The 24,968-nt window shown below is 35.9% G+C and overlaps 1 protein-coding gene across 4 annotated transcripts in view; it reads left to right on the top strand.

The window, feature by feature from the left end:
* The first annotated feature begins 1,448 nt into the window (after positions 1–1,448).
* NCKAP1 (NCK associated protein 1) overlaps positions 1,449–24,968 on the top strand; it is a 97,982-nt gene continuing 74,462 nt past the window's right edge. For 2 of the 4 annotated variants that reach the window (XM_054562457.1, XM_054562456.1), the window contains exons 1-3: positions 1,449–1,893; positions 13,881–13,898; positions 14,994–15,104. In XM_054562457.1, the coding sequence (XP_054418432.1) occupies positions 1,786–1,893; positions 13,881–13,898; positions 14,994–15,104 (237 nt within the window). In that variant the 5' untranslated portion in view covers positions 1,449–1,785. The remainder of the gene's footprint in view (positions 1,894–13,880; positions 13,899–14,993; positions 15,105–24,968) is intronic. The other 2 variants (XM_054562459.1, XM_054562458.1) reach the window with 1 other exon arrangement.

Below are 24,968 nucleotides of genomic sequence, written 5' to 3'. Positions count from 1 at the left end.
ACCAGAGATGGGGGCCACAGCACTCTAACCAACTAAGCTACCTGCCAGGGCAGTGCTATCTTAAGCTCCAGATGCTTGCTTCCTCTAAATTAAAATCTTAACCATCAGGTTGAAAAGTAACCAGATAAATTAAACCCTCTCATGTGTTATTGACTTACAGTAGCTTATTAGGTGACCTCTCTAGTGTGTATGTTTAAAAAAAATCATAAAGAAATCTTTAGTCACAAAGGCTTCATTCAAGGTCATTAAGTCCTATGTATAGAACTTCAAGATCTTCTGGTGGATGCAGGGCTCTTTTAATGCCTTTTAAATAAAATCCTTTCAGCCCGCCCCCTTTCTCTCCTTGGGCTAGTAAAATGAAGATCTTCGTAGGAAAACACATATACCAGTATTTTTAAAAAATGCTTTAAAAACTATTCATCACGATTTCCTCATAAAGCATTTTGATCAATCCAATGATATCCTTACTCTTAGAATGTCTTTTTTAGAAGGTGGCAGAACATTTTGTCATTCACTTAAAAAATCAATGAATATAATAGAAAAATTGAGCACATCGAAGGAAATTAAGGACAAAAATATCAAGGAAGTTTGAATCCCCTTGTCTGGAATTCCTAGCTCCAGTCGATTTACCTGTGCCGTTTATTTCTTCTGGAACCATATCTAATTATTTGACCAAAAGGAGTAACTTTTGGAGTGTGGCTATAAAGAAAAGAAAAACGTGAGATGGAAAAGTAGTAGAAAGTTTCCAAGAAGGGGTGGGATTCAAGGTGGAGGCCGGGGGCGGGGGGGGGGGGAGGAGCGTTCCTTCACTCTTTGAATAAGAATTTATTTTTTTGCCGCCCCCATGCCAGGGACTCTGTTTGCGTCTTCTCCGGATGGGTGCTTCTCGCAGACAAATTCCGGATTCGCATTATCTCAGGAACTTGAGTTGCCCTCGCTTCCGACCTCCTGTCTCACGAACCGCCTAGAGGAGGAGAACTTGGGACGGGATGGGGAGAAGCGATCCCCACTACGCCGAGCACGACTGCTGCTGTGTTCGGCGGGGAGCGTCTGTCAAACAGTGGGAGGAAAAGAGCGTGGAGCCACCAGCCCACTCTTGGGCGAAACTCTCCCGAAACCAGTACCCTCCCCCAATCCCACCCCCGGGCTTCTGCTAGTTTCTTTAGGGAGGTGGTGCGGGAGACAACTTTTGGGAACCTGAAGGAGAGGAGTGTGGAGCGAAGTCAGACGAGTGTAGAAATGTGACTCCCTTACTGGATCCAGGTTTAGGGCTCCCAGGCCAAAAACAGAAGCAGTGGGCGGGCCACGAAAGGTCTGGGCCGGCGCCGGAGGCAGCTTGACGAGGCGGAGAGGGAGAGGGCCCTGAGGCGCAGTTCCCCGTCCGGCCTCGTGGGGGCGCCGGCGCGGTCGATCAGGTGACCGACCGCTCGTCCGGGGCTGCGGGAAGCGGCCTCGTTCTCAGCCGGCGGAGACGCTGCCGCCGCCGCCGCCGCCGCTGCCGCCGCCACACCTAGTGGAGGAGCCCGGGAAGGCGGCTCGGTGGGGGCTGGGGACCGAAGGGCGGCGGGCGAAAGGAAGGAGGCTGCGGGGGAAGGGCCCCCTAGGCGTCCGCCGCTGCTCGCTCTGTCACCCGTGCGAAATTGGGGAGCAAGGGCCATGGGCGCGCTCCCCTGAGGCGGAGGTCGCGGGCGGGAGGGGAGGAGGCCCCAGAGAGGTTGCGGCGGCCGCGGGCCGGTGACTGGGCGCGAGGAGGCCGGCGGCGGCACCGCTACCACCAGCTTCACCATGTCGCGCTCCGTGCTGCAGCCCAGTCAGCAGAAGCTGGCGGAGAAGCTCACCATCCTCAACGATCGGGGCGTCGGCATGCTCACCCGCCTCTACAACATCAAGAAGGTGCGCACGGGCCGGCGAGGCCGCGGCGGCGGGGCTGGCGGGCCGGGAGTGCGGGCGGCGGGCGGCGGGCGGCGCCCTGGGCTGAAATCACGGCATCGCCGCGTCGGGCCCGGCCCGGGCCCGACTCAGGGTTCCCGGGAGGCGCCGCGGCCTAATGTGGAGTCCCGGGCGCCTCCCCCGGCGGCTCGCTGGCCGGCCGGAGGCTGAGAAGCCATTTCCCCGCTCCCGGCGGCGGGATTGGGCCGGCCCGGCGCCGGGTGAGGGCGCCGCCGCTGCCGCCCCCTCACCGGCGCCCTTGCCCCAGGGACGGGGTCAACGGGAAAGGGAGGGTGGTGGGTGGACAGGATTGGGGTGGGGGAAGGAAAACTTGGATGTTCCATAACTAAGGTTGAATGGTAAGAATCTGGCGGAGGTGATAGCAATTTTTTCCTAAATTTTTGGGTGTACAAGTGTGGGAATGTGGGAAAGGGATGGCTAATCGGGGTGAACTCCGCATCCCTTTCACTTTGCCACTTTATTTTAGATTGCTAGGTAAAAGCCGTGTGAGAGCGTGTTGACGATTTGCAGTTATTTCATTTAGAAGGTGAAGAGGAGGGTGAAGAGAGGGTGGAACCAATTTTCTTCTGAAATACTTATGGGCTGTGAGTCACTAGAACAGGAATAACAACCTTCTCGCTCTTCCCTCTTCCTTCCTCCTCGTCTTCGTTATTCCAACCCTGTCTGATAGTCCCAAAACACCTTAAAGTTTGGTGTGCGTACAGATAAGCTGTAAATACATTGCTGTACCACTGATATATAGCATATTCTGATAATTTGAGTAACTAGAGCTAATAGGCCCATTGAAAGTCTTGACATAGCTTCAGCAGATTAAGGACTGTTAGCCTGAGTTGGAGTTAAGAAAAACAGATGTAAAGATAGAACAAGTACATATTAATTTATCGAAGGAGAAAGGAACCAAAATCTTTTCTCTTGTGAAACAAGGTCAGTAAGTTTAAAGAATTTGATAAAGAGAAAAAGAAGAGATATTTTTAATACAGTATAGATCCTTAGAGTTTCCAATGTGGACTTGATATCGTTTCTTCATAATTATTGTTGGCTTTTTTTACTATGTCGTGAATATTTCCTTTTAGTTTAATTATAGCAATAGAATGACAATGCTTGTAAATTAGGGATGCTGAAATAAGTATTTTTTTGAAATTTATATCGTAGGGTTAAAGTGTAAAAGTGAAGTAAAGTGTTGGTTTACTTCAACAGTTTGTTGCAGACTCTGTAATTCGAAAGGAGAATACTGCCCTGGCTTAATGGTGAAAAATTTTGTATAAGGATAGCTAGGTTCCAGTTGCTCAGCTGTATGAAAGAGGATTGACTGCCTCTAAATGGGATGGCAGTCTGAGGAGGAAAGTGCCTGTTCAGTTTGTTACATTTTCTGTGGCAGGGACTCAGTGTCATTGCAAAGAAGCCCTCTGTGTTTACCAGAATCTTGGTTATAAATTTATATAGCTTGGGAATAATTTATGTTTAGATAGTGTTACTTAGAGGTTGCATTGACCTGAACATTTTTGTGAGGTTACATACTCCTTAACAGACCTCGAAATTGGTTCTTATATGAACTTTATCCAAAAAAGCGAGCATTACTAAACATTACTAAAAGTTACTAGACCTGCGGTATTGTGGTTAAAGGAAATGGTTATGATGGTTTCCAGAAGAGGAAGTGAGAGTAACATCAAAAGTGGTTTGGTTAATTGGACGAAATACCTTTTTTCAACCATTCATTAAACATTTTTATAGTATAAATGTGTTCATACTTTACATATTCCACCTTTTAAATTATATAAGATTAAGTTCTAGGCATTTGAGTTTTTATAATTGCAGTACACTGCTATTTCTCAAAAGCATATTTTCTTTCACTTCCTGTTTTGAGAAACTAGGCTCTTGTTTTAATCGAACTATCAAAATTTAAAATAAGTTGAATGTAATCATTATATCCAAGTGCTGAATATTTTGAGTTACTGAAATGTTTTATTTTAGCACTTAACACATAGTTATAGTTTTTGTTGAGGAATATTTTGTCTACCTTGCCTGATTTTTGAATAACTAGTATAATAATAGTAATTACTTACCCATTTTGCTCCAAAGCTATGTTTTAAAAAATCAGGTGCCTGTGCTTGTATACTAGGATTCCTGATACCAAGAATTAACCAATCAGGCGCAACCTTACTATGCCATGTGACCAATACTTTGATTTTTTTACCTGGTCCATGAAGCCTTCATTTAGGCCTTGTTAAAATAGATAATATAATATCTACTATATATACTTAACATATATATAAATGTGTGTGTGTATATATATAAAATTTTGCTCTAGTTTTAATAACTGTAGATTTGGGTTTCTCTCCTTGTGTAATTCTGCATACAAATACATCAGATAGATTTTGAATCTTTCAGCCTATGTAGAGGTGTCTGTAAGACTGGCATGCCTTCCCTGCTGGCTAGGAATTGAAACATTTGTTCAAAAATCTTGCCAAAAAAAAAATGAGTAAGATCTGTTCACCATGTGTTTCTAAGGTTCATGCTGTCTGCATTTTTATGACAGTATAAACCATATAATCTTTTCAATCTTAGTCTCATGTAGTCCTCAAAAAAACCTACCATATAATATATATCTGCCAGTCAATTATCATGTTTTAATTCATGCATGTGTGCATTAGATTGTCCATCAGATCTGATTATTTTGCTCTGTTTTAATTGAAAGTGTGCAGTGGAATATTTTAGTGAGTATACCGAATGAAAAATACTTCATTGACCTATAATCAAGAATAATGTGCTTTAGCTCTGGCTGGGTGGCTCAGTTGATTGTGGAGTGTTGTCTATACAGCAGAAGTTATGGGTTTGATCCCACGTCACGGCACAAACCTACATTGCAGATTCGATCCCCATTTGGGGAATACAGGAGACAACTGATGGATGTTTCTCACATTGATGCTTGTCTCTCCCTCATCCCCTCTCTCTAAAATCAATAAATATATCCCCGAGTGAGGATTAAAAAAAAAAAGAGTAATGTGCTTTAATGCTCATTAGGGGGAATGTAACATGGTTGGTTATTGGAAAATGATTTCCATTTGCTTTAAAAAGGGAAAATTTCATCAGTTGGAAAATTTTTGAGGTCTTAATATGTACAGGTTATGGAAATTTTAAGGAACTTGTCTAATCAGGGATGTAGGAACACAAAAGGATTTTAGGGAAAGGTGTGAAAGTGGTAGGTAGTTTTACATTTAAATTTATTTGTTTCTGAATCCTTTAAAGTTTTATTTTCTATTAAAAATATGCCTTCCCTTTTCTAGACTTTATGTAGTGATTTTTAGTATTTTTTTCAGGCTGCTTTTGTATCTGTCAATGTGGCATGGCAAGCAGTGTGGTGATGGTGGTGAAGAGTATTGGACGAGAAGTTAGGAGACCTGCTTTCCAATCTTCAGTCTGTCACTGAGAGTTCTTTAACATTGAGTGGGTGTCTTTACTCCTGGGAGCTTCATTTCCCCTCATTGCTGAAATGGGAGCAAAGTAACTGTGAAGGGAACAATAAAGTTGATTCCAGCTCTGATTATGTTATCTTTACAAGTTCATTGTGAAGTAGTGGGAGAGAAGTTAGCTCAGTTTAGTATAACAATGTGAAAATTGTTTAATTGTGTATATGTGTAAGATAGTATTTATTTAGGAGTCTCAGCAATCTTTTGGGCAGCATGTGTTTTTCTGAAATTTTACTGCTGTTTAGCAAACACATACATTCCCAACTTCCAAAAGAAAACAGTTTTGGTGAGTTTACAAGTTTTTTTCTTATTTACTTTTTCTTGTTTTTTTTTCCTCTTCTTTTCCTATATCATCACCAACATGAACTTGGTAACTGTACTAAAAAATGAAAAGGTCTCAGTAAATACTTGCATATTTTTTCTCTTGCTAAATTATCTCAACTCTAAAGGACAGAAAAGACACATCCAAACTTTTTTTTTTTAATGAAATATTTTTGCAGATTTCAACACATTTTTACTTTTTGATTAGAGCAATATTTTTTCCTCCATAGCTCTTTCCCCATGATTATGGATATATTTATTTCATGAAGAAAACCATTAATAGAATAGCAGTGTAACAGTGAAAGTTATTAGCTGGTATCTGCTTATCTAATGGAAAATAAATGCATATAAGAGGTGCAGTGCAAGGTAAAGAGAGGACACCCAGCTTCGACCCTCCATTTCATGTTATGTTTCTCTTCGTTTAGGATATTTTTTTCTGTTGGTCAGTCAGGAGCTTAGAATATGTTCTAAGGATTGGATTGTGGCACGCTCTAGACTAATAAATTGTTATTACTATAAGCGTTTTTTTTTCTTTTTGATCCCAGTGGTATTTCATTATCAAGAGCCTTAAACATATTAAGAATAAAACATTTTCTTTCCGTAAATATGAATTTAAATATTTTTTATTTAAACAAATCCTATTATGTCTGTAACTTTAATTTTCTTCTTTTTTTTTTTAATCCTCACCCGAGGACATTTTTTTCATTGCTTTTTTTGAGGGGAAGAGGAAGGGAGGGGAAAGGAAAGGAAGAAAGATCAATAGGTAGGCTCCCTAACCCGGGATGGAACCCACAACCTAGGCATGTGCCCTGACCAAGAATTCAACCCACAGCCATTTAGTGCATGGGACAACACTCCAACCAACTGAGCCACACTGGCCAAGGCTGTAATCTAATTTTTCAAGGAAGCTGCTTGTGTAAATGAGGATTTGATAATTCTTGTTATACTGGATGGTAGGTAAGGAGAAAAATACTTAAGGAAGTTATTTTTAGTTTTTGAAGTATCAATGATAGATTATCTTGTGTTTTCTTTGTGGAATTGCTAAATGATTTAAATATTACATTTTCTTAATAATTGCAAAAGTAACATGTTTATTGTCAAAAACTAAAACATAACAGAAATGTATGACTTCAAAAATTCTCTGCCTGCCTTTTCTCACTTTTAAAAATAAGCCGTATATACTTACACCCTTTTCTGTACAATTGCTAACGTGTGTGAGTATTTTACTATATTTTTATTAAATTAAATTCTTTGGAAAAAATGCAATTGAAGAAGCATGGTGCAGTTTACATATAAATGAAATTGGAGTCCTAATCATTTGCTTGCATACTTACATTTTACGAAAATAAAACCAGTGGACTTACTTAGCTAGCTACCTCCAATGTTAAAAATGAGGCCCAGGTGAAAAGGTTAATTTGTGTTGAAGTTCTTGTCCTTACTGGTTAGGATGATTGAAAAATCTAATTCATATTCTTGTTTGATAATTTGCTAGCAATGTTAGTATTAGGTAAAATTTCAATAATAATTTTGGGTGAGGTTTATTAGATGTACATTTTGTATGTTACTGGAATAAAATAGTTTCACTTCTTTATGTCTAATAGAAATATATGTAATAAAAGTAATGCCAGCTGCCATTTAATGAGACTTTGCTATATGTTAAGTATTTGGAATTTTTTATTTGTCTTTATATCTGTGATGTAGGTACCTATTTTATAGATAAAGCAACTGAACTGTAGTGGTTAAGTAATTTGTCCAATTCTTACTGTAGAAAATAAGGATTTGGATTGGCATCTTTCTTTCTTGGACCTTGAATGGGATCTCTTAATTATTTTTGCAATTAGATTTATATTCATTAGTGAAATTTTTGTGGGAGATATAATTAAATTTTGAAGACACACAATAACCTTAAAGAAATAAGTAATTATATTGCTGAAATAACTTTTCCTCTTTACTGTAGATTACTTTTTGTATGAATTTTATATGATGTATGTGAAAACACCATTAAGATTATACTATCAGTACATCAGAGTGATTATCAATGGAAACTTCTGTTTAGCCTTGTAATGTATTAAAATTAGGAATAGTTTAGAATTAGGAATTTTAAAATTCAATTTTTCAAACAATTTTGGGAAAATATATTTATATTTACTTTTCATGTTTATACATTTTTCCTTTGTGATTGTTTTTAAAGTTTAGTCTCTGACATATTAAAATATACAAACTGAAAGTACTAACCATACAAGTAATACTAAAGAAAATAAACAGGAAATTTTGCTTAAACTGGGGGAAAACTACATATAATGCAAAAAGGAAGGTGTAAACTAAAAGAAACAGCAAAATAGTATTTATCTTCCTTAATTTTAAGGACACTCACATGGAGATATTTTGTTTTTAACTTTTAAATTTTGGATATACTTTTATTCATTTTACATTTTGAATTCTAGTTAAATGTTAACAATTCCGCATTGAATAATCTTGCAACATGAAATATAAGACATGCAGTTAAGGGAGCAAGCACATCTAGTAAGTTTGTTTCTTTCTCACTTGGACTTAGCATAATTACTAGCACTCTTTTCTAGTCCCAGGATGTGCTGTTTTGTTTTGTTGACTGGTTTTAGCATTGCATTTATTAGTAAATGTAGAAAAATCTTCTCAATTTTGATCCTATTAGAAATTTGCAATACTGTATTTAGACTTTGGTAAGTTGTTTACTTAATCTGACAGTGATGAGACAATCTAATCATTTCTTCAAATATTGTTGAAATGTTTTACTTAATTAAGTCAAATTTCATAAGCTTTTGAATGATTAGTTTGTAAGTGAGGTGTACATGTTTTAAGTAAAAGAGCCTATACTGGAAAATACTTTCATATTGCATAGTTGATTATTGTAGATACTGAACAGCAATAAAACTGCATCTTTAAAGCTATTTTATGTCATTGAACTGTTTCTGTTAGTTTCAAATATTGAAGGTTTCCTTTTCACTCATTCATTTATTCTTCATTTATTGAATGTCTTCCTGGATACAGGGAAACGTACTTGTACATTAAGATGCAATCTCCAGTCTCCATTGCCAACAAGTCCATTGCTTAGTGGGTGGGAGCAATGGACAGATATTTAACTAACGTGCAGTGTATAAGTGTGGTTGTGGGAGTCTTGAGAAGGGAGTCCAAAATTCCAGTCTGTGGGAGATGGGAGGAAAAAGATCATTATATTTGTGTTGACTTTCAAGTATGAGTACAAACTTCATCCAGGCAATGACAAGGAGTATCCAGTCATTTAAGATTCCAGAACTTTTATTCAGTAGACTATATCAAGATACAAAATAGACCCTGACCTAGTGGCTCAGTTGGTTGGAGCTTTGACCTGTACACCTAAAGGTTGCAGGTTTGATTCCCCATCAGAGCCCATACCTGGGATATGGGTTTGGGCAACCCAAGTATGGGAGGCAAACTCCCTCTTCCCTCTTCCCCACTCACGCCCTCCCCCTCTTCCTCATCCTTTCCCCTTGTCCCCCTCTTTAAAATCAAGAAATATATCTTCCCATAAGGATTAAAAAAGGAAACAAAATACACAAGGTTATAAAATATCTTAGTAATGTCTAATGTCCTCTTTGCAGGCATTAAGCCTCTAATCTTTATTATCATATTCCATACTTGCAGTTTATGTCGATTGAGAGAGCTGGTAGATTCTAGATAAAGCTTTGACATTTTTTTTTTAACTTTGGATAAGTTATTTAGCCTTTCTGGGTTACAATTTCTTTATTTGTAAATTGAAGAGACCTGTGGTTCTTAGGTATATAAAATATATAATAATTATGGAAGATTTTAAAAAATACACACATCTAGATATTGACCCAACACACTGAATAATAAGAAAAAGCCCCTGAAGTGGTTCTGATGTTATGAACCATTAAGATAAATAAAATGTAAGTTATTAGAACCTCTGATTTCTTTTTTCTGATAATTGTTCACTGGTGATTTAATTTTGTTTTCCGGGGTGTAGCTAATTTTCTGGAATGATGGCTTGCACATAGGCTTTTACTAGCTAAACCATCTACATAGTACTTATTTGCTCTCAGCTTCTGGTAGGCTCCTATTATATATATGTATTTTTATTTATATGTATATATATGTTCTCAAAGCTATGCTATTCTTATTGATTCTAATTCTTGCAGTCTTAAATACATATTCCACATGTGGAATACTTTTTAACTTTGTAAAGTTGAGAATTAAATGAGTAAATTCATATAAAGTGCAAGTATAGTGTGTGGCATAAGAGTTAAGAAGTGAGTAAATATTATTAGCTGGCAGTATTATTAGTTGCTAATGTTACTCTATTTCTGGGGCTTGAAACAGTGACACTTTCTATTAAATCTAGCTCAAGACCATTTTTAGGAAATGTTTCTTAACTATTCCTTTTAACTACCTGAAATTACAGTTTATCAAGTTATTGCTAGTACAAAATAACTATAAAATAACTATATTTCAGAAGTGTATTCTTAAATAGTCATTTAAAGAGCAACTTTTTTAGAACAGTAAAAATATGACCTGATATAACAGTTTTAAAAAACTGTAACTTTTTTTTTTAATAAACTGAGATGTTTCTGTATATTGGAAGCTGAAAACTGTTTAAGGACAACAGTGACAGAGATATCTTGTGAATTGAATAGTAATTAATATCTCATTTGAATCACTAAAATTTTTAATAATGAATTTTGAAATATAAAGTGGGTTGAAATATTCTTAGGTTCATGATTGTTTCAGAACTTAATGCTTAATAAAAAAACTCTAATTTGTATGTCTTTAAATTTACAATGATTGGCTCTAATTAAGAGGTAGTTGTTGATGAATTACATTAATTTTAAAGCATTTCCCATAATTTCATTATACTTTTCTCTCAAGCCTCTTAATCCAAACTCTAGCAGTGGATTACTACTTTTTTTTCTTTCTCTTTTTTTTTTTTTCTCCTTTCACCTACCGAAGCTCAAGGGAGAATTCAAAGCAGGTTGGTTGGCCAAAATATAGGTGGTACACATAAGAAAATAATTGGAAACTTAAGCAGAAATTTGAGAATTTGAGGCTTGTTTTGCCGTGATAGATTTTCCAATATTTATTGAAAAGTTTCACACTATGAAACTTTCATTCTTTTTAAAATTATAAAATAATGATAGGTAAGTTGTTTTTATAGTCCATGATTTTAGATGATTCCCATTATTCCTCTAGGCATTAATTTCAGTTTGTTGAAGACTCAGGGGAAATCTTGGTCTCTGTATGCCTTCAATTTTGCAAAGCCTTCTTTAAAAACTATATTTCTTATTTATTGAGTAAAATTAAATTCCTTTTCCTAGCATAAATTGGTCACATTTTGTATTTTATACCCCTTTCGTGACATAATTCAGATAAAGTCTGGTGTTGAGGTTTTTAGTCAAAGACTTTTTGTGGCCTGAATAAAATATTATGGGGTTTTCTGTAACATCTTTGTTCTTTATTTTTGGTGATAACATTGTATTTATGTTTTGTGAAAAAATGAACTTGGAGATAACTGAATTGACAATCAATACTAGCCTGGAATTGGTTAAATGGAAATCTTATTTTGATAACTGGGAACTCACTCTAAATATCCATGTGTTTTGAAAAGTTTTGTTTTAAAAATAGAAGATAATTATTTAGAGCTTATTTATTAAGTACTTATGTGCCAGGCACTGGAATAAGCATTTTATATGAATTTTATCCTTTAAAATGCTGAATCGACTTGATAAGTATGTTGTTGTAGTTGTAGTTGTAGTAGTAGTAGTAGTGTCTTCAATTTATGGATTAGACAACTGAGGCTCCGGTGTTAAGCAACTTGCCTAAGGTCATAATGGGTTGTGATCTACTGGACTCAGATAAAGTTCGTAATTATTATATGTAAGTATTTCCTTTAACAGTATAATTTTATCTGTCACATTAAATAGTCCTAAGTTTATTGAATTCAGATGTAATTAGAATACTCATAAAAGATAAAATATCTATTCTGAAAACTGGAAATTTAAATTTATAAATATTTAAATTTGCTTTTGATACTAGAATTTTATATTATACTATTTTATGCATTGTGAAAGCATTCTGAGTCAAGATAAAGTGAAACATAAGTAAGTTTTTGGGGTGGTGACTTCTTTTTAAATACTGTGGTTTAGATATAGTTCCCTTATTTGTACGGGAAAGTAGGGCTGTAAGATTCAGGAATTGACATGTAATCTTGCCGTGTAGTCCTTCTTTTTTGGGAGGGTGGTGTTGGGAGGATAGAAGTACTCAAATTTTATTTAATTGAATTGGTAATTTGTCAAATCTTTTGATTTAATCTTCTTGGTAAACCTGTCTGAAACATACTGTATTAGTCTAAAATGTATTGGTAACTAGATATAGTAGTACATATCATTTTCTTAAATGTGGTACTTCAAAAGGTGATGCTTTTAAGAGTGAAAGATTAATTTTGTATAATATTGTAGCTGTAGTAGGATGAGATAGGCTTTCAGTTGTACCACCTGCATGCTATGTTCTTAAGTATAGGTTGTCTATGGTTACTTTACCTTCAAAATGAAATTTCTCAATTTTTCAAAATGAAAAATGAGTTAGGGTGGAGAAGAGGAGTAATTGTTATAAACTGAGACATCTAGTTAGTTGTAATTTTGCTCTCCTGCTTTAATATAGTAGGAAATCCTTCTTAAGTGAATTAGTAAGTATGGCTCTTTGCCAGGGTGTATTTATATAGATGTTAGCTTTTGTCAAGTCATTGTTTATTTTTTTCTTTTTTGTCTCAGTATCCCCCCACACGTGTCTCTATTGGCATTAAGTAAGTAAATCAAGTGGGTTGGCTTCAGAAAAAATAAAATTTACTGAGCAGTGTGGGGAAAAGGTAAATCAATTCCAAGGAAAGAAGATTATACAACCATTTATTTTTTCCAATGAAATGAAACTGCATTCCTTTTGTTTTCAGTGTAAGAAGGAAGAGCTGCTCAATATATATTTTTAGTTACTTAAGTTTTTTTTAACCCAATATGTCATTTCAATGTACAGTCAGTATAAAAATTGAGTTTCCCTTCTTTAGTTGATTAAATTCTTACACAGTAAAATTTATGATCATGGGAAGTGAGGATGGTAGGTTATCATTTTTACTATTTAGTAATCACTAATATTCTTAGAATGGATAGCTGATTTTTTAAGTAATTAGAATGTGAAAGATATATGTCATTAAAAAACTGAACATAATTTGAAATCATTTTAGGATTTTGCACTACCTCAGTCTTGTTTATGAAATTTGATTTTCATTGTATCACTGATGTAAGGAAATGCTAATCTGTAGCTATATTTATTGGGACAAATTCTCTCACTTATGTAGTTCTTAGTTATTGTTATTTTATAGTGTAATATTTTTGGAAGTGGATTAATTGAAAGATTAATTTGTAAGAAATAATACATTAAACAATGAGAGTCTATTCTGAGAAGTCAGATATATTTTAATATTTATGATGTTGAAATGGAATTTACATAGCAGCTTTGTGTCAATTTGGTTAAAGATTATGAAGTTCTAAATTTCTTAAAGTTAATTTTGTTGTATCTTATTATGTGTGAAAATTAACAGAATTCTCACTGCATTCCTATTTCCATTTGGAAAATATGGGAATGTTTGCTTTGATTTTTATAATTTGGCTTGGAAAGGAGTTAGGTGATATTTGAGAAATAGTTTCAATTTGAGTTGAAATGCAAGTCACCCAATAATGATTTATTCTGATTCGTGGCTACCGTTTCTTTTTAAGGTATGTAAAATTTCACAGTTTTGCTCCTGTTTTTATAGTTGCATGTAGTCGTTATTTTTCCTTCCAAAAATATTTTACGTTGAATCAGAAAGAGCACCAAGAAACTGACATGGTTGTACCCTGATGCAGTATTTAAATATATATGAGTAGTATAAACTCTGTGACTTTATTGTATACTACAACTTGCTACTTAGAATACCTTTAAAATTGTAGCACCATATAGTTCTAATCTTGTTCTGGTATTCATAGTATGCAGTGCATAAGTTCTCTGCTGAAACGTATGTTATAGCTTGACCATCATTGTTTACACGTAATTTTCTCTCTTTTTATTACAATGCTTCCCCAGCAAGGACAAGTTTGGAAGGTTTGCAAAGCTTTTCACCTTCCCTCTGCCCGCTTGCCCGCTTTCAGATCAGTTTCATGTTTCATAACTTCTCTTTCTGCAATCCACAACATAGCTATAGTAAACAATGAAAAAACATTAAGTTGTAATGCTGTATTTTCTCATATGTAGTAGAGGGATATAAATTCTCACAGGACACATCCTTTTTAAAATGCAGGAAGTTAAATAGGAATGTAATAATGTTAGTAATTCCGTAAGAAATAATGTCTGGCTAGCAAGCAATTAATTAAATGTCACATAATGAAACAGTGAACAATATTGAAGATTATGTTCTGTATTGCTAATAGTTCAGATAAAAAGTTCTTTCTAATAGTAATACTTTACATTTATGTAATATTTTACAGTTTACTATAGAGAATGCTGTACTGCTGATGTGGTCAAAATGTAAACATTTCCATTTGTTTTGTGTGTAGGATAAATATATATATATATATAGAACAGATGTAGATTTATTGTTTGAAGTGCTGCTGGTATGATGGAAAACACTGCTGGAACTCAGATGTTTAGAGGAATAGGCAACACACTTTAGTACTGTAAAAACAATTTTAGCAGCTTCCAGTTCTTTTGAACTAGGGCTCTTGTATTAAAATGTTTATAGTGAACAAGGAAAACATTTTGTAAAAGACATTTAAACATAAGCTTTTATTGTATAACACTTAGAAAGAAACATTTCCAGTATTTTACTGAATATTTAATTTTGTAATATTTTATTAGCTTCAGATGAATACAATCCTACCTCAAATCAAGAACTTTTTTTCTTTCCTTTCTTTCTTTTCTTTTTTCTTTTTTTTTTTTTAGGTTTGAGCTTTTTCCTTCACTGCTGTTCTGCGCTAACTGCTTTAAAACTTTCCATGCATTTTTTTTTCAGTAGAAGAACATCTCTGTACTGTCTCCCATTGCATATTTCAGCTGTGATAATCCCTGCACTTTGCCTATTCATTTTATCACCTGCTCACCAAAAACAATAAATATCTCTGAATTCTGATTACAGATTTGCTATTGTTCCTTGGTTTTAGAGGGATGCATTTCACTTTTTTTATTACTGTTGTTTTATAGGCTTGTGGAGACCCCAAGGCAAAACCATCCTACCTTATTGACAAAAATCTGGAATCTGCTGTGAAATTCATAGTCAGAAAGTTCCCTGCTGTAGAAACCCGCAACAACAATGTAAGTCACGTAAATTTTTGTATTACTTGATTTTAACCATCAAGGGAAAGTAATGGTCAGTAGAATGCTTGAAGTAGCTCTTATTTATCTAATTCTTATATTTTGATGTACAAATTACATTGATTAAGGACTTAAGGATGCTTGTATCCTTGAAACTGGAAAAAATGAGAGTGAGCTACATTGCCATTTTATTATGAACAACACAAGATCTTAATTTCTTAAACACTTCTTCCCTTTCAAGTTGCAACAGAGAGTAAGGTAATAGATACATATATATTCCAAATATTTGTATGACTAGTTAGGGATTTTTTTTTTCATATGTCATACATTTAACTTTATTTTGATGTTAGTGTCTTTATAGAGTTTGTATTGTTTGTAGTAATTTAGTTTTAAAATATATTTGTTCCTTTTGTATCTTTACAATTAAGAAACCCATTTTTGAAATTTAATAATGTAACAAGGTAACGGTATTAAATCTTTATCATCCCATATAACTTTTCTCAGATGAGGAAGTTTTTCTAGTATATTAAATATAGTCGTATTCACAGTTTTCCTGATTTCAGATAGTGCACCTCCTTTTCATGGGTCATAATATCTCTGTGAGCTCTTTGGAGAACCTTTTAAGAAATATGTTTGTAAATTTTTATCAGAGGGCAAGCATAGTTCAGAAGTATGAGGTCTTAGAAAATTGGCCAGATCTGATTAAATATATAATCATTTTAATGACAGTAAAACTTTTGTTACAGAGTAAATAAGGAATTTTTGCTATTCTTGATTTGCTGGGTGAACTGTTAGTAATAATGCTGTTTGTTTTTCAATAGTTTTAGTTCCCTTCTCAACTTGCAGCACACAGTTGATTTTTAAGTAACAGCTTTAGTGAGATAGTCACATATCATACAGTTCAGCCATTTAAAGTGTACAGTTCAGTGGTTTGTAGTACATCTACAGAATTGTGCATCCAATATACCACAGTCAATTTTAGAATATTTTCATCACTCCCCCCCCCAAAAAAAAAAACATGGACCCATTATCAGTCACTCCAGCCAACCCCCAGCACTAGGCAAACACTAATCTACTGTCAGAATGCCTAGTCTGGAGCTTTCATATAAATAGAAGCATATGGTGTGGTTTTTTAGACTGGGTTATTCTACTTAGTGTAAGGTTTTCAAGGGTTATACAAGTTGTAACATGTATCCGTACTTCATTTCTTTCTGTTGCCAAAAAATATTACATTGTATGGCTATACCACATCTATCCATTCATCAGTTGATTGATATTCAAGTTGTTTCTGCTTTTTTAACTATTATGTATAATGCTGCTATGAACATTTGTGTAAAAGTTGTATGAACATGTGTTTTCATTTCCATTGGATATAGAGGGTTGGCAAAAGTACGTTTATAGTTGTATGTGAAACAACAGTTTATTCTTGTGTTGTTATTGATTATTTTCCATACCAACAACTGTAAACCTACTTTTGTCTCATTGTGTATATATATACCTAGAGGTGGGATTGCTGGATCATGTGGTGATTCTGTGTTTAACCTATAAAATCAGTTTTCAATGTAGTTGAATGTTAAGTCTATTTCTAGAATTTACTCTGATTGTTTTGTTCACAAACTCTTGAGTTTTGCCATAGGACCTTTACAGCTGTTTTGTGTAATAAATGCTATTCTGTTATCTTTTCTCTGCTTAGGTACTATGTCGTGGGTATTTGTAAAGTTTTGTGATCTCAGTTTTAGTCTGGGCCTCACAATTCTTGTGAGAAGTTCCTAAACAGCTTGGGTTAGGAAATAAGAAATGAGGAGCTCAGTTTTATTATTATTTTTAATCTCACAGGTGTAGTTAATGAAGGTTTAAGGACTAGTAATAACAGTAGCATCAGCGGTTGATAGGAACTTTCAGATTTCTGTCTACTAAGTGCACTGAAGAAATGGTATTGGTATCACAGTACCATTTTTTCTTCTTATTCCTGGTTTTGAGTACTGTATAAATAAGCGCCACAGAATGCGCTTACTTTATCTCAGGGGTCAGGGAGAATTACTGGTTTAGCACTCTTTCTGTTTTGATTCATTTCATACCAGCACCACTTGTCCCCAGTTGCAAAAAAGGCGTTTTTCAAGAAAAGCGAGAGAGTGTTTCAGTGAAAAATCTAGCAAAACTCTTTCCCACATTTTCTAAAATGGATCTTTACAAAAAGCCTAATCATATTTTGCAGCCAAAATTGTTAATTTTTGATTGTTTATTTGGTAACTGCTCTTGCTCCCATAGTTTTCAGTCCCTTTAGAAGCTGTGGGCACATGGATGTCTGGTATACTACAAAGGAGGGCACTGCAGACAGGTAGCAGGATTGGTCCCTGACCTGGCTTCAGTAGTGATGAAGTTGGACTCTGTAGACTCACTTTTACTGTCTTACTCAGGCCCCTTTGTGACCAGGTGTAAACTTTTGTGCCTCCCAATTTTGGATTTAGGGAAAGTCTGGGCTAAGGAACTCCATATTTTATTAACAGGTACAAATAGTTTTGCCCAAAAAATTTTTAAAGGCATTTTAAGCAAATGTTCAGATGTATGTTAAAACTATTTTATGAAACTTTTTCCTAAAATTTTTAAACTTCATTTACCCCTCTTTCTACATCCAAAGCTAGCTTGTTTATTTTTATTTTAAAAATTACATTTTATTGATTATGCTATTACAGTTGTTCTGATTTTTCACCCTTAGTCCCCTTCTTCCCAGCACCCCCTACTCTCTCAGACAATCCGCACCCCATTGTTCATGTCCATGGGTCATGTGTATAAGTTCTTTGACTACTCCATTTCCTATACTGTACTTTACATCCCCATTGCTATTCTGTAACTACCTATTTGTACCCCTTAATCCCCTCAGCTCTTCACCCATTCCCCTACACCTCACTCCCATCTGGCAGCCTTAAAAATGCTCTTTGTATCTATAATTCTGTCTCTGTTTTTGCGTACTTTGTTTTTTTTAGATTCTGTGGCTGATAGATACGTATTTATTGCCATTTTATTGTTCATAGTTTTGATATTCTTCTTTTTCTTAAATAAGTCCCTTTAACATTCATATAAGAATGGTTTGGTGATGATGGACTCCTTTAGTTTTTCCTTGTCTGGGAAAGTCTTTATCTGTTCTTCGATTCTAAATGATAACTTTGCTGGGTAGAGCTATCTTGGCTGTAGGTCCCTGCTTTTCATGACTTTGATTATTTCTTGCCAGTCCCTTCTAGCCTGCAAAGTTTCTTTTGAGAAGTCAACTGACAGTGTTATAGGAACTCCTCTGTAGGTAGCTGACTCCTTTTCTCTTGCTGCTTTTAAGATTCTCTCTTTATCTTCAACCTTTGTCATTTTTAATTATAATGTGTCTTGGAGTGGGCTTCTTTGCATCCATCTTGTTTGGGACTCTGTGCTTCATCATCTTGCGTGCCTATTTCCTTCACCAAATTAGGGAAGCTTTCTTTCATTATATTTTCAAATAGATTTCCAATTTCTTGCTCTTCTTTTCTCCTTCTGGCACCCCTATAATGTGAATGTTGGAATGCTTGAAATTGTCCCAGAGGCTGCTTACACTATCCTCATAATTTTTTTGGATTCTTTTTTCTTCTTCTTGTTCTGATTGGTTGTTTTTTGCTTCCTATGTTCCAAAGCATTGATTTGATTCTCGGCTTCATCCACTCTACTGTTGTTCCCCTATAAATTGTTCTTTATTTTAATTAGTGTGTCTTTCATTTCTGACTGGATCTTTTTTATGTGGTTGATGTCCTCACTAGGTTCTTTCAACATCCTTATAACCATTGTTTTGAACTCTGCATCTGACAGATTGCTTATCTCCATTTTGTTTAGTTCTTTTGGATTTTTGCTATGTCCTTTCATTTGGGCCATGTTTCTTTGTCTCCTCATTTTGGAAGCCTCTCTGTGTTTGTTTCTCAGTATTAGGCTTGGAGATTCCCAGGCAAAGCTAAGCTGCTATGACTCCTTTTCTTGGTAGCATGGCTTAATGTAGTAGGTGTCCTGTAGGGTCCAGTGGCATGGCCTCCACATCACGAAGCTGGGTACTTGAGGTGAGCCCTTCATATGGACTGAGTATACCCTCCTCTTGTAGTTGAGCTTTCATTGCTGTTGGCAGGTCGATGGGAGGGATATACCCAGGACAGTCAGCTGCAAGGACTGGCTGTGACTACTGACCACCAGCTTCCGCCCTCCGTGGAGGATTAGCTGTGCAGGGGCGGGGTGGTGCTACTCCACTGTGATCTGTAGCTGTCCACTGGGTGTGCAGGCTTTGGGGTGTCTCAGGTGGTGCAGCCAAAGTCAGCCCCAACCTGTGTTTTGTCCAGGGGCACCCTGCCTGAGCTATAAAGCAATCTGAGGTGGCTGCTACTTGTGCTGGGCTTAAAGATTCCCAGGTGAAGCCAAGCTGTGAACCTAGGCTGGCTGCTGCTAGTGCCAGGCCTGGGGCCAATTAGTACATGGTACAGGGTCTGGGGGCTTACTGAAGCCCCTGTTGCTTGTTTGAAAGAATTTAGGAAATTGTGTTGTATTAGCTAAGACCAGCCATTCATATGCAAAAGTTACAGTTAACAGTTTTGGTGAGCATGTAAGTTGGGTGGGAAGGAGTCTCAAGGGATCGCCAGGGCTAGCAATGTTTGCACTAAACAGTGCTAGCCAGGTTGATGGAGTCTCAGATATGGCACCACCTTCCAGCCCTCTAGTTCTGTATGGAGAGGGCTCAGCAAAGAGACAGTGGCCTTTTCCTGCTTTTCTGTCTGGGAGAAAGCTGTCTCCCATCTCTCACCTTAATGCCAAAGATTTTGGTTCCTCTCTGTATGTCACTGGTGTCTTTCAAACTGCAGCCCCATTGCTGGAGCTCAGAGGGAGTGAGTCTGAGTAAGTCTGTGTGTGGGTTCTTTAAGGGGAACTGCTTGCGACTCCAGAAGTTTCTCCCACCAACTCAATCCTTGTTGGGTTTTGTAGTCAGAAGTTATGGGGACTTAACTTCCTGGCACTGGAACCATGGGCTGGGGGGCCTTGTTTGGGGCTGGGATGCCTTTCTCCTGAAATATCCCTCCCAAAGTTTTATCTATCACATGTGGATGTGGCACCAGCCCGTTTTGTGTCTCTGCCCCTCCTACCAGGCTGGATGGATATGGTTTCTTTAATTCTGTAGTTGTTAGACTTTTATTCAGCTTGATTTCTGATATTTCTGAGTGATGGTGGTTCTTTATTTAAGTTGTGATTTTGATGTGGTTTTGCAAGGAGGTGAGCCTTGTTTACCTAATCCACCATCTTGCTGGGAAGTCTAGCTTGTAGTGCTTGAAACAGTAAAAATATCTGGCACAAAAGCATCATTATGGATCTTGTTTCTTGTATATTTCAGTGTAAAATTTTGGATATGATTCCCAAAGTAATGGCAAGATAATATAAATTACTGTCCTGTATGTTTTGAATCAGGTCTGAGCTCCCTAAGGATGAAGACATTGTTAGTGAGCAATGCCACAAGAGTAATTGAAGGATGCTGGCTGAGGTTCAGGCCATTATTGAAATAATTGGAAACTTAAGTTTGCAAACTTACAGGGATATTTTGTGTTTTGTTTATTATCTCCTCTCTCAAGGAACACAGTCTTACAAGATACTACAGTAAATTATATTTTTATTTAAGTAACCCACAAGGTCACTCAAAGAAAGAAAAAAAATAAAGCAACTCTAAAACTATTACAGTTGGCCATAAAGTTGGTTCAGAGACATAATGTTAGAGTCTGTTTTTAAACACCGTATTTTATTGCTAGCATTGGCACATAAGAGGCACTGAATAAATGTTTGATGAGTGAATGAACCAACCTGATATGTTTTAACTTAGCTTTCATTTATTCAAATATTGTCTTATATTTATGATAAGACTCAAACTTATCAACACTTTTTAAAAACTATTATGTTATCAGGTAAAAAATAACTGTATTTTGTAGTAGAGCTATACAAATATTTCTCATTAATGCTTTGCTAAAAGTAACCTGGAAAAAGAATGAATTCTTGCTTCTTAAATGTGTATTTGGGGTGGGTTGGTGTTATTGGAGATGGTTGTAGGGAGGCCCTTGACACATGCAGTGTGGTGTAGTTAGGAGTTAGAAGGAAAGGGTAAGGAAACTAGCCTGTTTTGAGTTAGTGTCTAAGAGTGCATTATTTATCTTGTCATGGCTGACATTATGGTGGTTGTGTACTGATTAAGAGGATGGACCCTTCCTGAATGGAAAGAAATGTTTGGTCTTGCTCTTTTAAACTTGGCAAAATTCAAAGAATTTTTATGTAATGAGAACTAACATCAATATTCTTTTAAAAAGTTGTCATCATTCAGTTAATATCTCTTCTACATGCAATAGTCTTTAATTCAAGCTTGAATAAACAATAAATAAAGGAATGAATCCCTCACTAGCAGATATAAGTGAGCCTTGCTTCAATATATTTAAAGTGTTTGAAATAGGTCAAGTGCTGGCAAGAATTGCATAAGCATTAATGACCTACCTGAAATGTTTAAGTTTTCTTTTTATTTTTTACCAGAATAACATGAATACATGCTAGTGAATCAAATAATGTAGGATGCAAAGTGAGTGTATCTCCTAACCACTCTTTTCTACCCTCGTCATATTCCTGAGGAAGAACTTTGGTTTTTTAGTATTTCTAGAGGTTACCCCCAGAACAGTAAGGAATATGCTTTTTTACATATATTTATTTACCAGCTTTAGACAGTATCTGTTCTTTGCTACAGAAATGAGGATTTAGCTCATTAAATTTCCTCCCATTACTTACCTTTTTCCCTTTTCCTGATATTTGGTAGTTTTTGGGGGGGTTTTTTGGGGGGGGTTAATATTTTTGGATCATTGGTTACTTCATTTTAAAATTTTTATGTGAGAAAGTTCTTTATTTTTATACTCTCACTCTTGGTCATTTATACTTTCATGTTGCCAAGATTGTCAATGATTTCTTTTGGTTTTGTAATCAAATGTTCTGAGATTGAATTATATGCTGATTCTAAAAATAAAAAACTGGTAAAGACGTGAGTGCTTATTGGTATTACTTTACTTCATTGTCATACTTTGGACTTTCCTATAAGTACAAATATATTTATATATTTATAAATACATTTATACTATAATTAGCATTGAAGAGAAATGAATTCTTCTAGAATTATTTTGTCATTAAATTTGTTTCATAGGTACAGCATGACTTTCTGGAATCACAGCAGGTCCTCAAATAATGTCATTTCCTTCAGTGTCATTTTTTTTATAATGTTGATGAAATTACTTAGGAACTTAACTCTTGTTTAAGTCAATTAGCCTATGGTAAATTTGGTTTTGTTATACATCAATTTGCTTAAAATCACAGAACCTGTTGATGACGTTAAGTAAGGACTTACTGTAGAGTTATGTCCCTTTATAGAATTCTTAAATTTATCCAGCCTCATAGTTATACCATCTTTGTATAAGATTTTTTTTCTGGAACCCACTGTCCTATTACCATGTCTTCTAATTCTCCCCTGGACAGTTTCGGTAAGCCTGCTGCACAGTTTTCACCCTGGGACATCATGGAGTTTGGGAATCTGCTGAAATTACGTACAGAATTTATGTATAAATGTTACTTTTCAGCTTTCGTCATTGGTTCATATGATCCCAAAACATGTCTGTTTTAAAATCAGATAATTTTGTGAATCTTCTATGTACAGTGGAACCTTAGTTCTCGAACTTACTTTGTTCTGGAAAACTGTTTGAGAGGGGATTTGTTTGAAAATTGAATGTCCTTTGTTTGTCCCCTGAGAGACGCAAGACTGATCATTATAGGTATCAGCATGAAAGGGTTGTTGGGTCAAGATTTGAGACCCAAAGTTTGTTAGACAACTGAGACTTTTTTTTTCGTGAACAACTTGGTTGAGAACCAAGATGTTCGAGAACTGAAATTTGACTGTGTTCTTTTTTTTGTTATTCTATTACTGTTGCCCCTATTTTTCTCCCTTTGCCCTCCTCTGTGCATTCCACTCTCTACTTCCACTGTCAGTCCCACACCATCTTCCACGGATCATTCATACATGTTCTTTGACTAGTCCCTCCCCCTTCTTTCCACCATTATCGCCCTTCCTCTCCCCTCTTGCCGCTGTCAGTCTGTTCCCTTGTCTCTGGTTCTATTTTGCTCATTAGTTTATTTTGTTCATTAGATTCTTTTTTTTTTTTATTTTTAAAATTTTTGAAAATTTTAAAATTTTTAATTTACTTTTTTATTGTTCAAGTACAGTTGTCTCCATGTTACCGCTATCACTTTCTGCTGCCCTCCCCCCACCCCCAATCCCCCCCCACTTTAGCTTTGTCCATGGGTCCTTTATACGTGTTCCTTGACTTGACCCTTCTCCTTGTTTTACCCGTTACCCCCCTCTCTCCTCCCCTCTGGTTACTGTCAGTTTGTTTCTTCCTTCAATATTGCTGGTTATATTTTTCTTGCTTGTTTGTTTTGTTGATTAGGTTCCACTTATAGGTGAGATCATATGGTATTTGTCTTTCACAGCCTGGTTTATTTCATTTAGCATAATGCTCTCCACTTAGAGTCCTCTTATAAGTGAGATCATACGGTATTTGCCTTTTGGAACTGGAGAATGTTATACTTAGTTTGATAGTATCCTTAGTTAAACTAAACTATAATCATAACCATTTCAGCTTAATGGTGCTTTCTGTTTTCCTGCAAAGAGTCTGCCAGTGAGCATTATTCTGGGGTTTCATAGCATAGCCCCCAAGGAGATGCATTCCTGGCATTTGCATTCATCTTTGCTCTTCTTTAAATTTGCTGAAGTTACATCTTGCCTCTAGTGATAGTTTTTTAGCTGTATTTCAAACAGTTGTTAACTAATCCCTTTGGTTGTAACGGTGATTGTGATGCCTTTTACAATAGCAAGGGATGTTTCCAATATGTAATCAGATATTGATCTTTCATATATATAAACACACACACACATAGATAAATATATATTTTGGTCATTTCTTTGAAAAGGCTTTTAGCCACTTTAACCTGGTACCTTTTAAATACGTTAAGCATGGTATGTTTTTTTTCATGGGAGATTCGGTCTTCCCTCTTGTTAGATCAAAAGTTATTTACCAAGATCCAAAATAAAAGACAGGAAAATAAACTGCAATGGAGTAAATAATAGATTTCAAAAATGCTTTTTTTAAAAAAAATTTTTTCCTAGCACTCATTTTAGCTAAAAATATTTCAAATATGTACACCAATTTTTTTTGGACAATAATATTTATAGGATAATACACTGTGTCATTTCTCTTTGTCTAGTGTAGGATAGAACATAGGTAGAGCATAGGAAATAAATATTTTTAATTCCTTTCTTTAAAGGAGTATTTTTATTTTGGAAGAGTATTTTACTTTCTTGGCACAAATAGCCATGCCTGCTTTCTCTTGCCTTAGGTCCTTTATGCTGTTTTTAGAGTCTGGAACAATTTTTTTCTCCCATATTCTTTCACTGGGCTAACTTCTACTTCTCTTTCAGGTCTATCCTTAGATATTCTTCTATTACAGAGAAGCCTTCTCTAACCCTTTCTAATTAGGTTAAGTGCTGCATGTATGTTTCCATGGTCCCTCCCATTTATCAATTTTTTAATTTAAAACATTTCCTGAATGCTTTCTATGAGCCAAGTCCTATTCTGAGAGTGGGGATCTAGCAGTGAATAAACAGATGAAATCATTACTCTTGTAGAGCTTACCTTCTGCTGGTCAGATAGATCACAAAAAAGAATAAGAACATAGGTAGAGATGAGTTTTAAGAAGAATAAAGCAGACTAAATGAACTAGTGTAGTAGTGTGGAGATGCTAACT

This window comes from Pteronotus mesoamericanus, unplaced genomic scaffold (assembly GCF_021234165.1).
Source record: "Pteronotus mesoamericanus isolate MK-2021 breed Mesoamerican mustached bat unplaced genomic scaffold, CSHL_Meso_final scaffold_651, whole genome shotgun sequence".
Taxonomy (NCBI): Eukaryota; Metazoa; Chordata; class Mammalia; order Chiroptera; family Mormoopidae; genus Pteronotus; species Pteronotus mesoamericanus.
The sequence above is the reverse complement of the archived record's forward strand: the minus strand, read 5'-3'. Positions and strand labels throughout refer to the sequence as shown.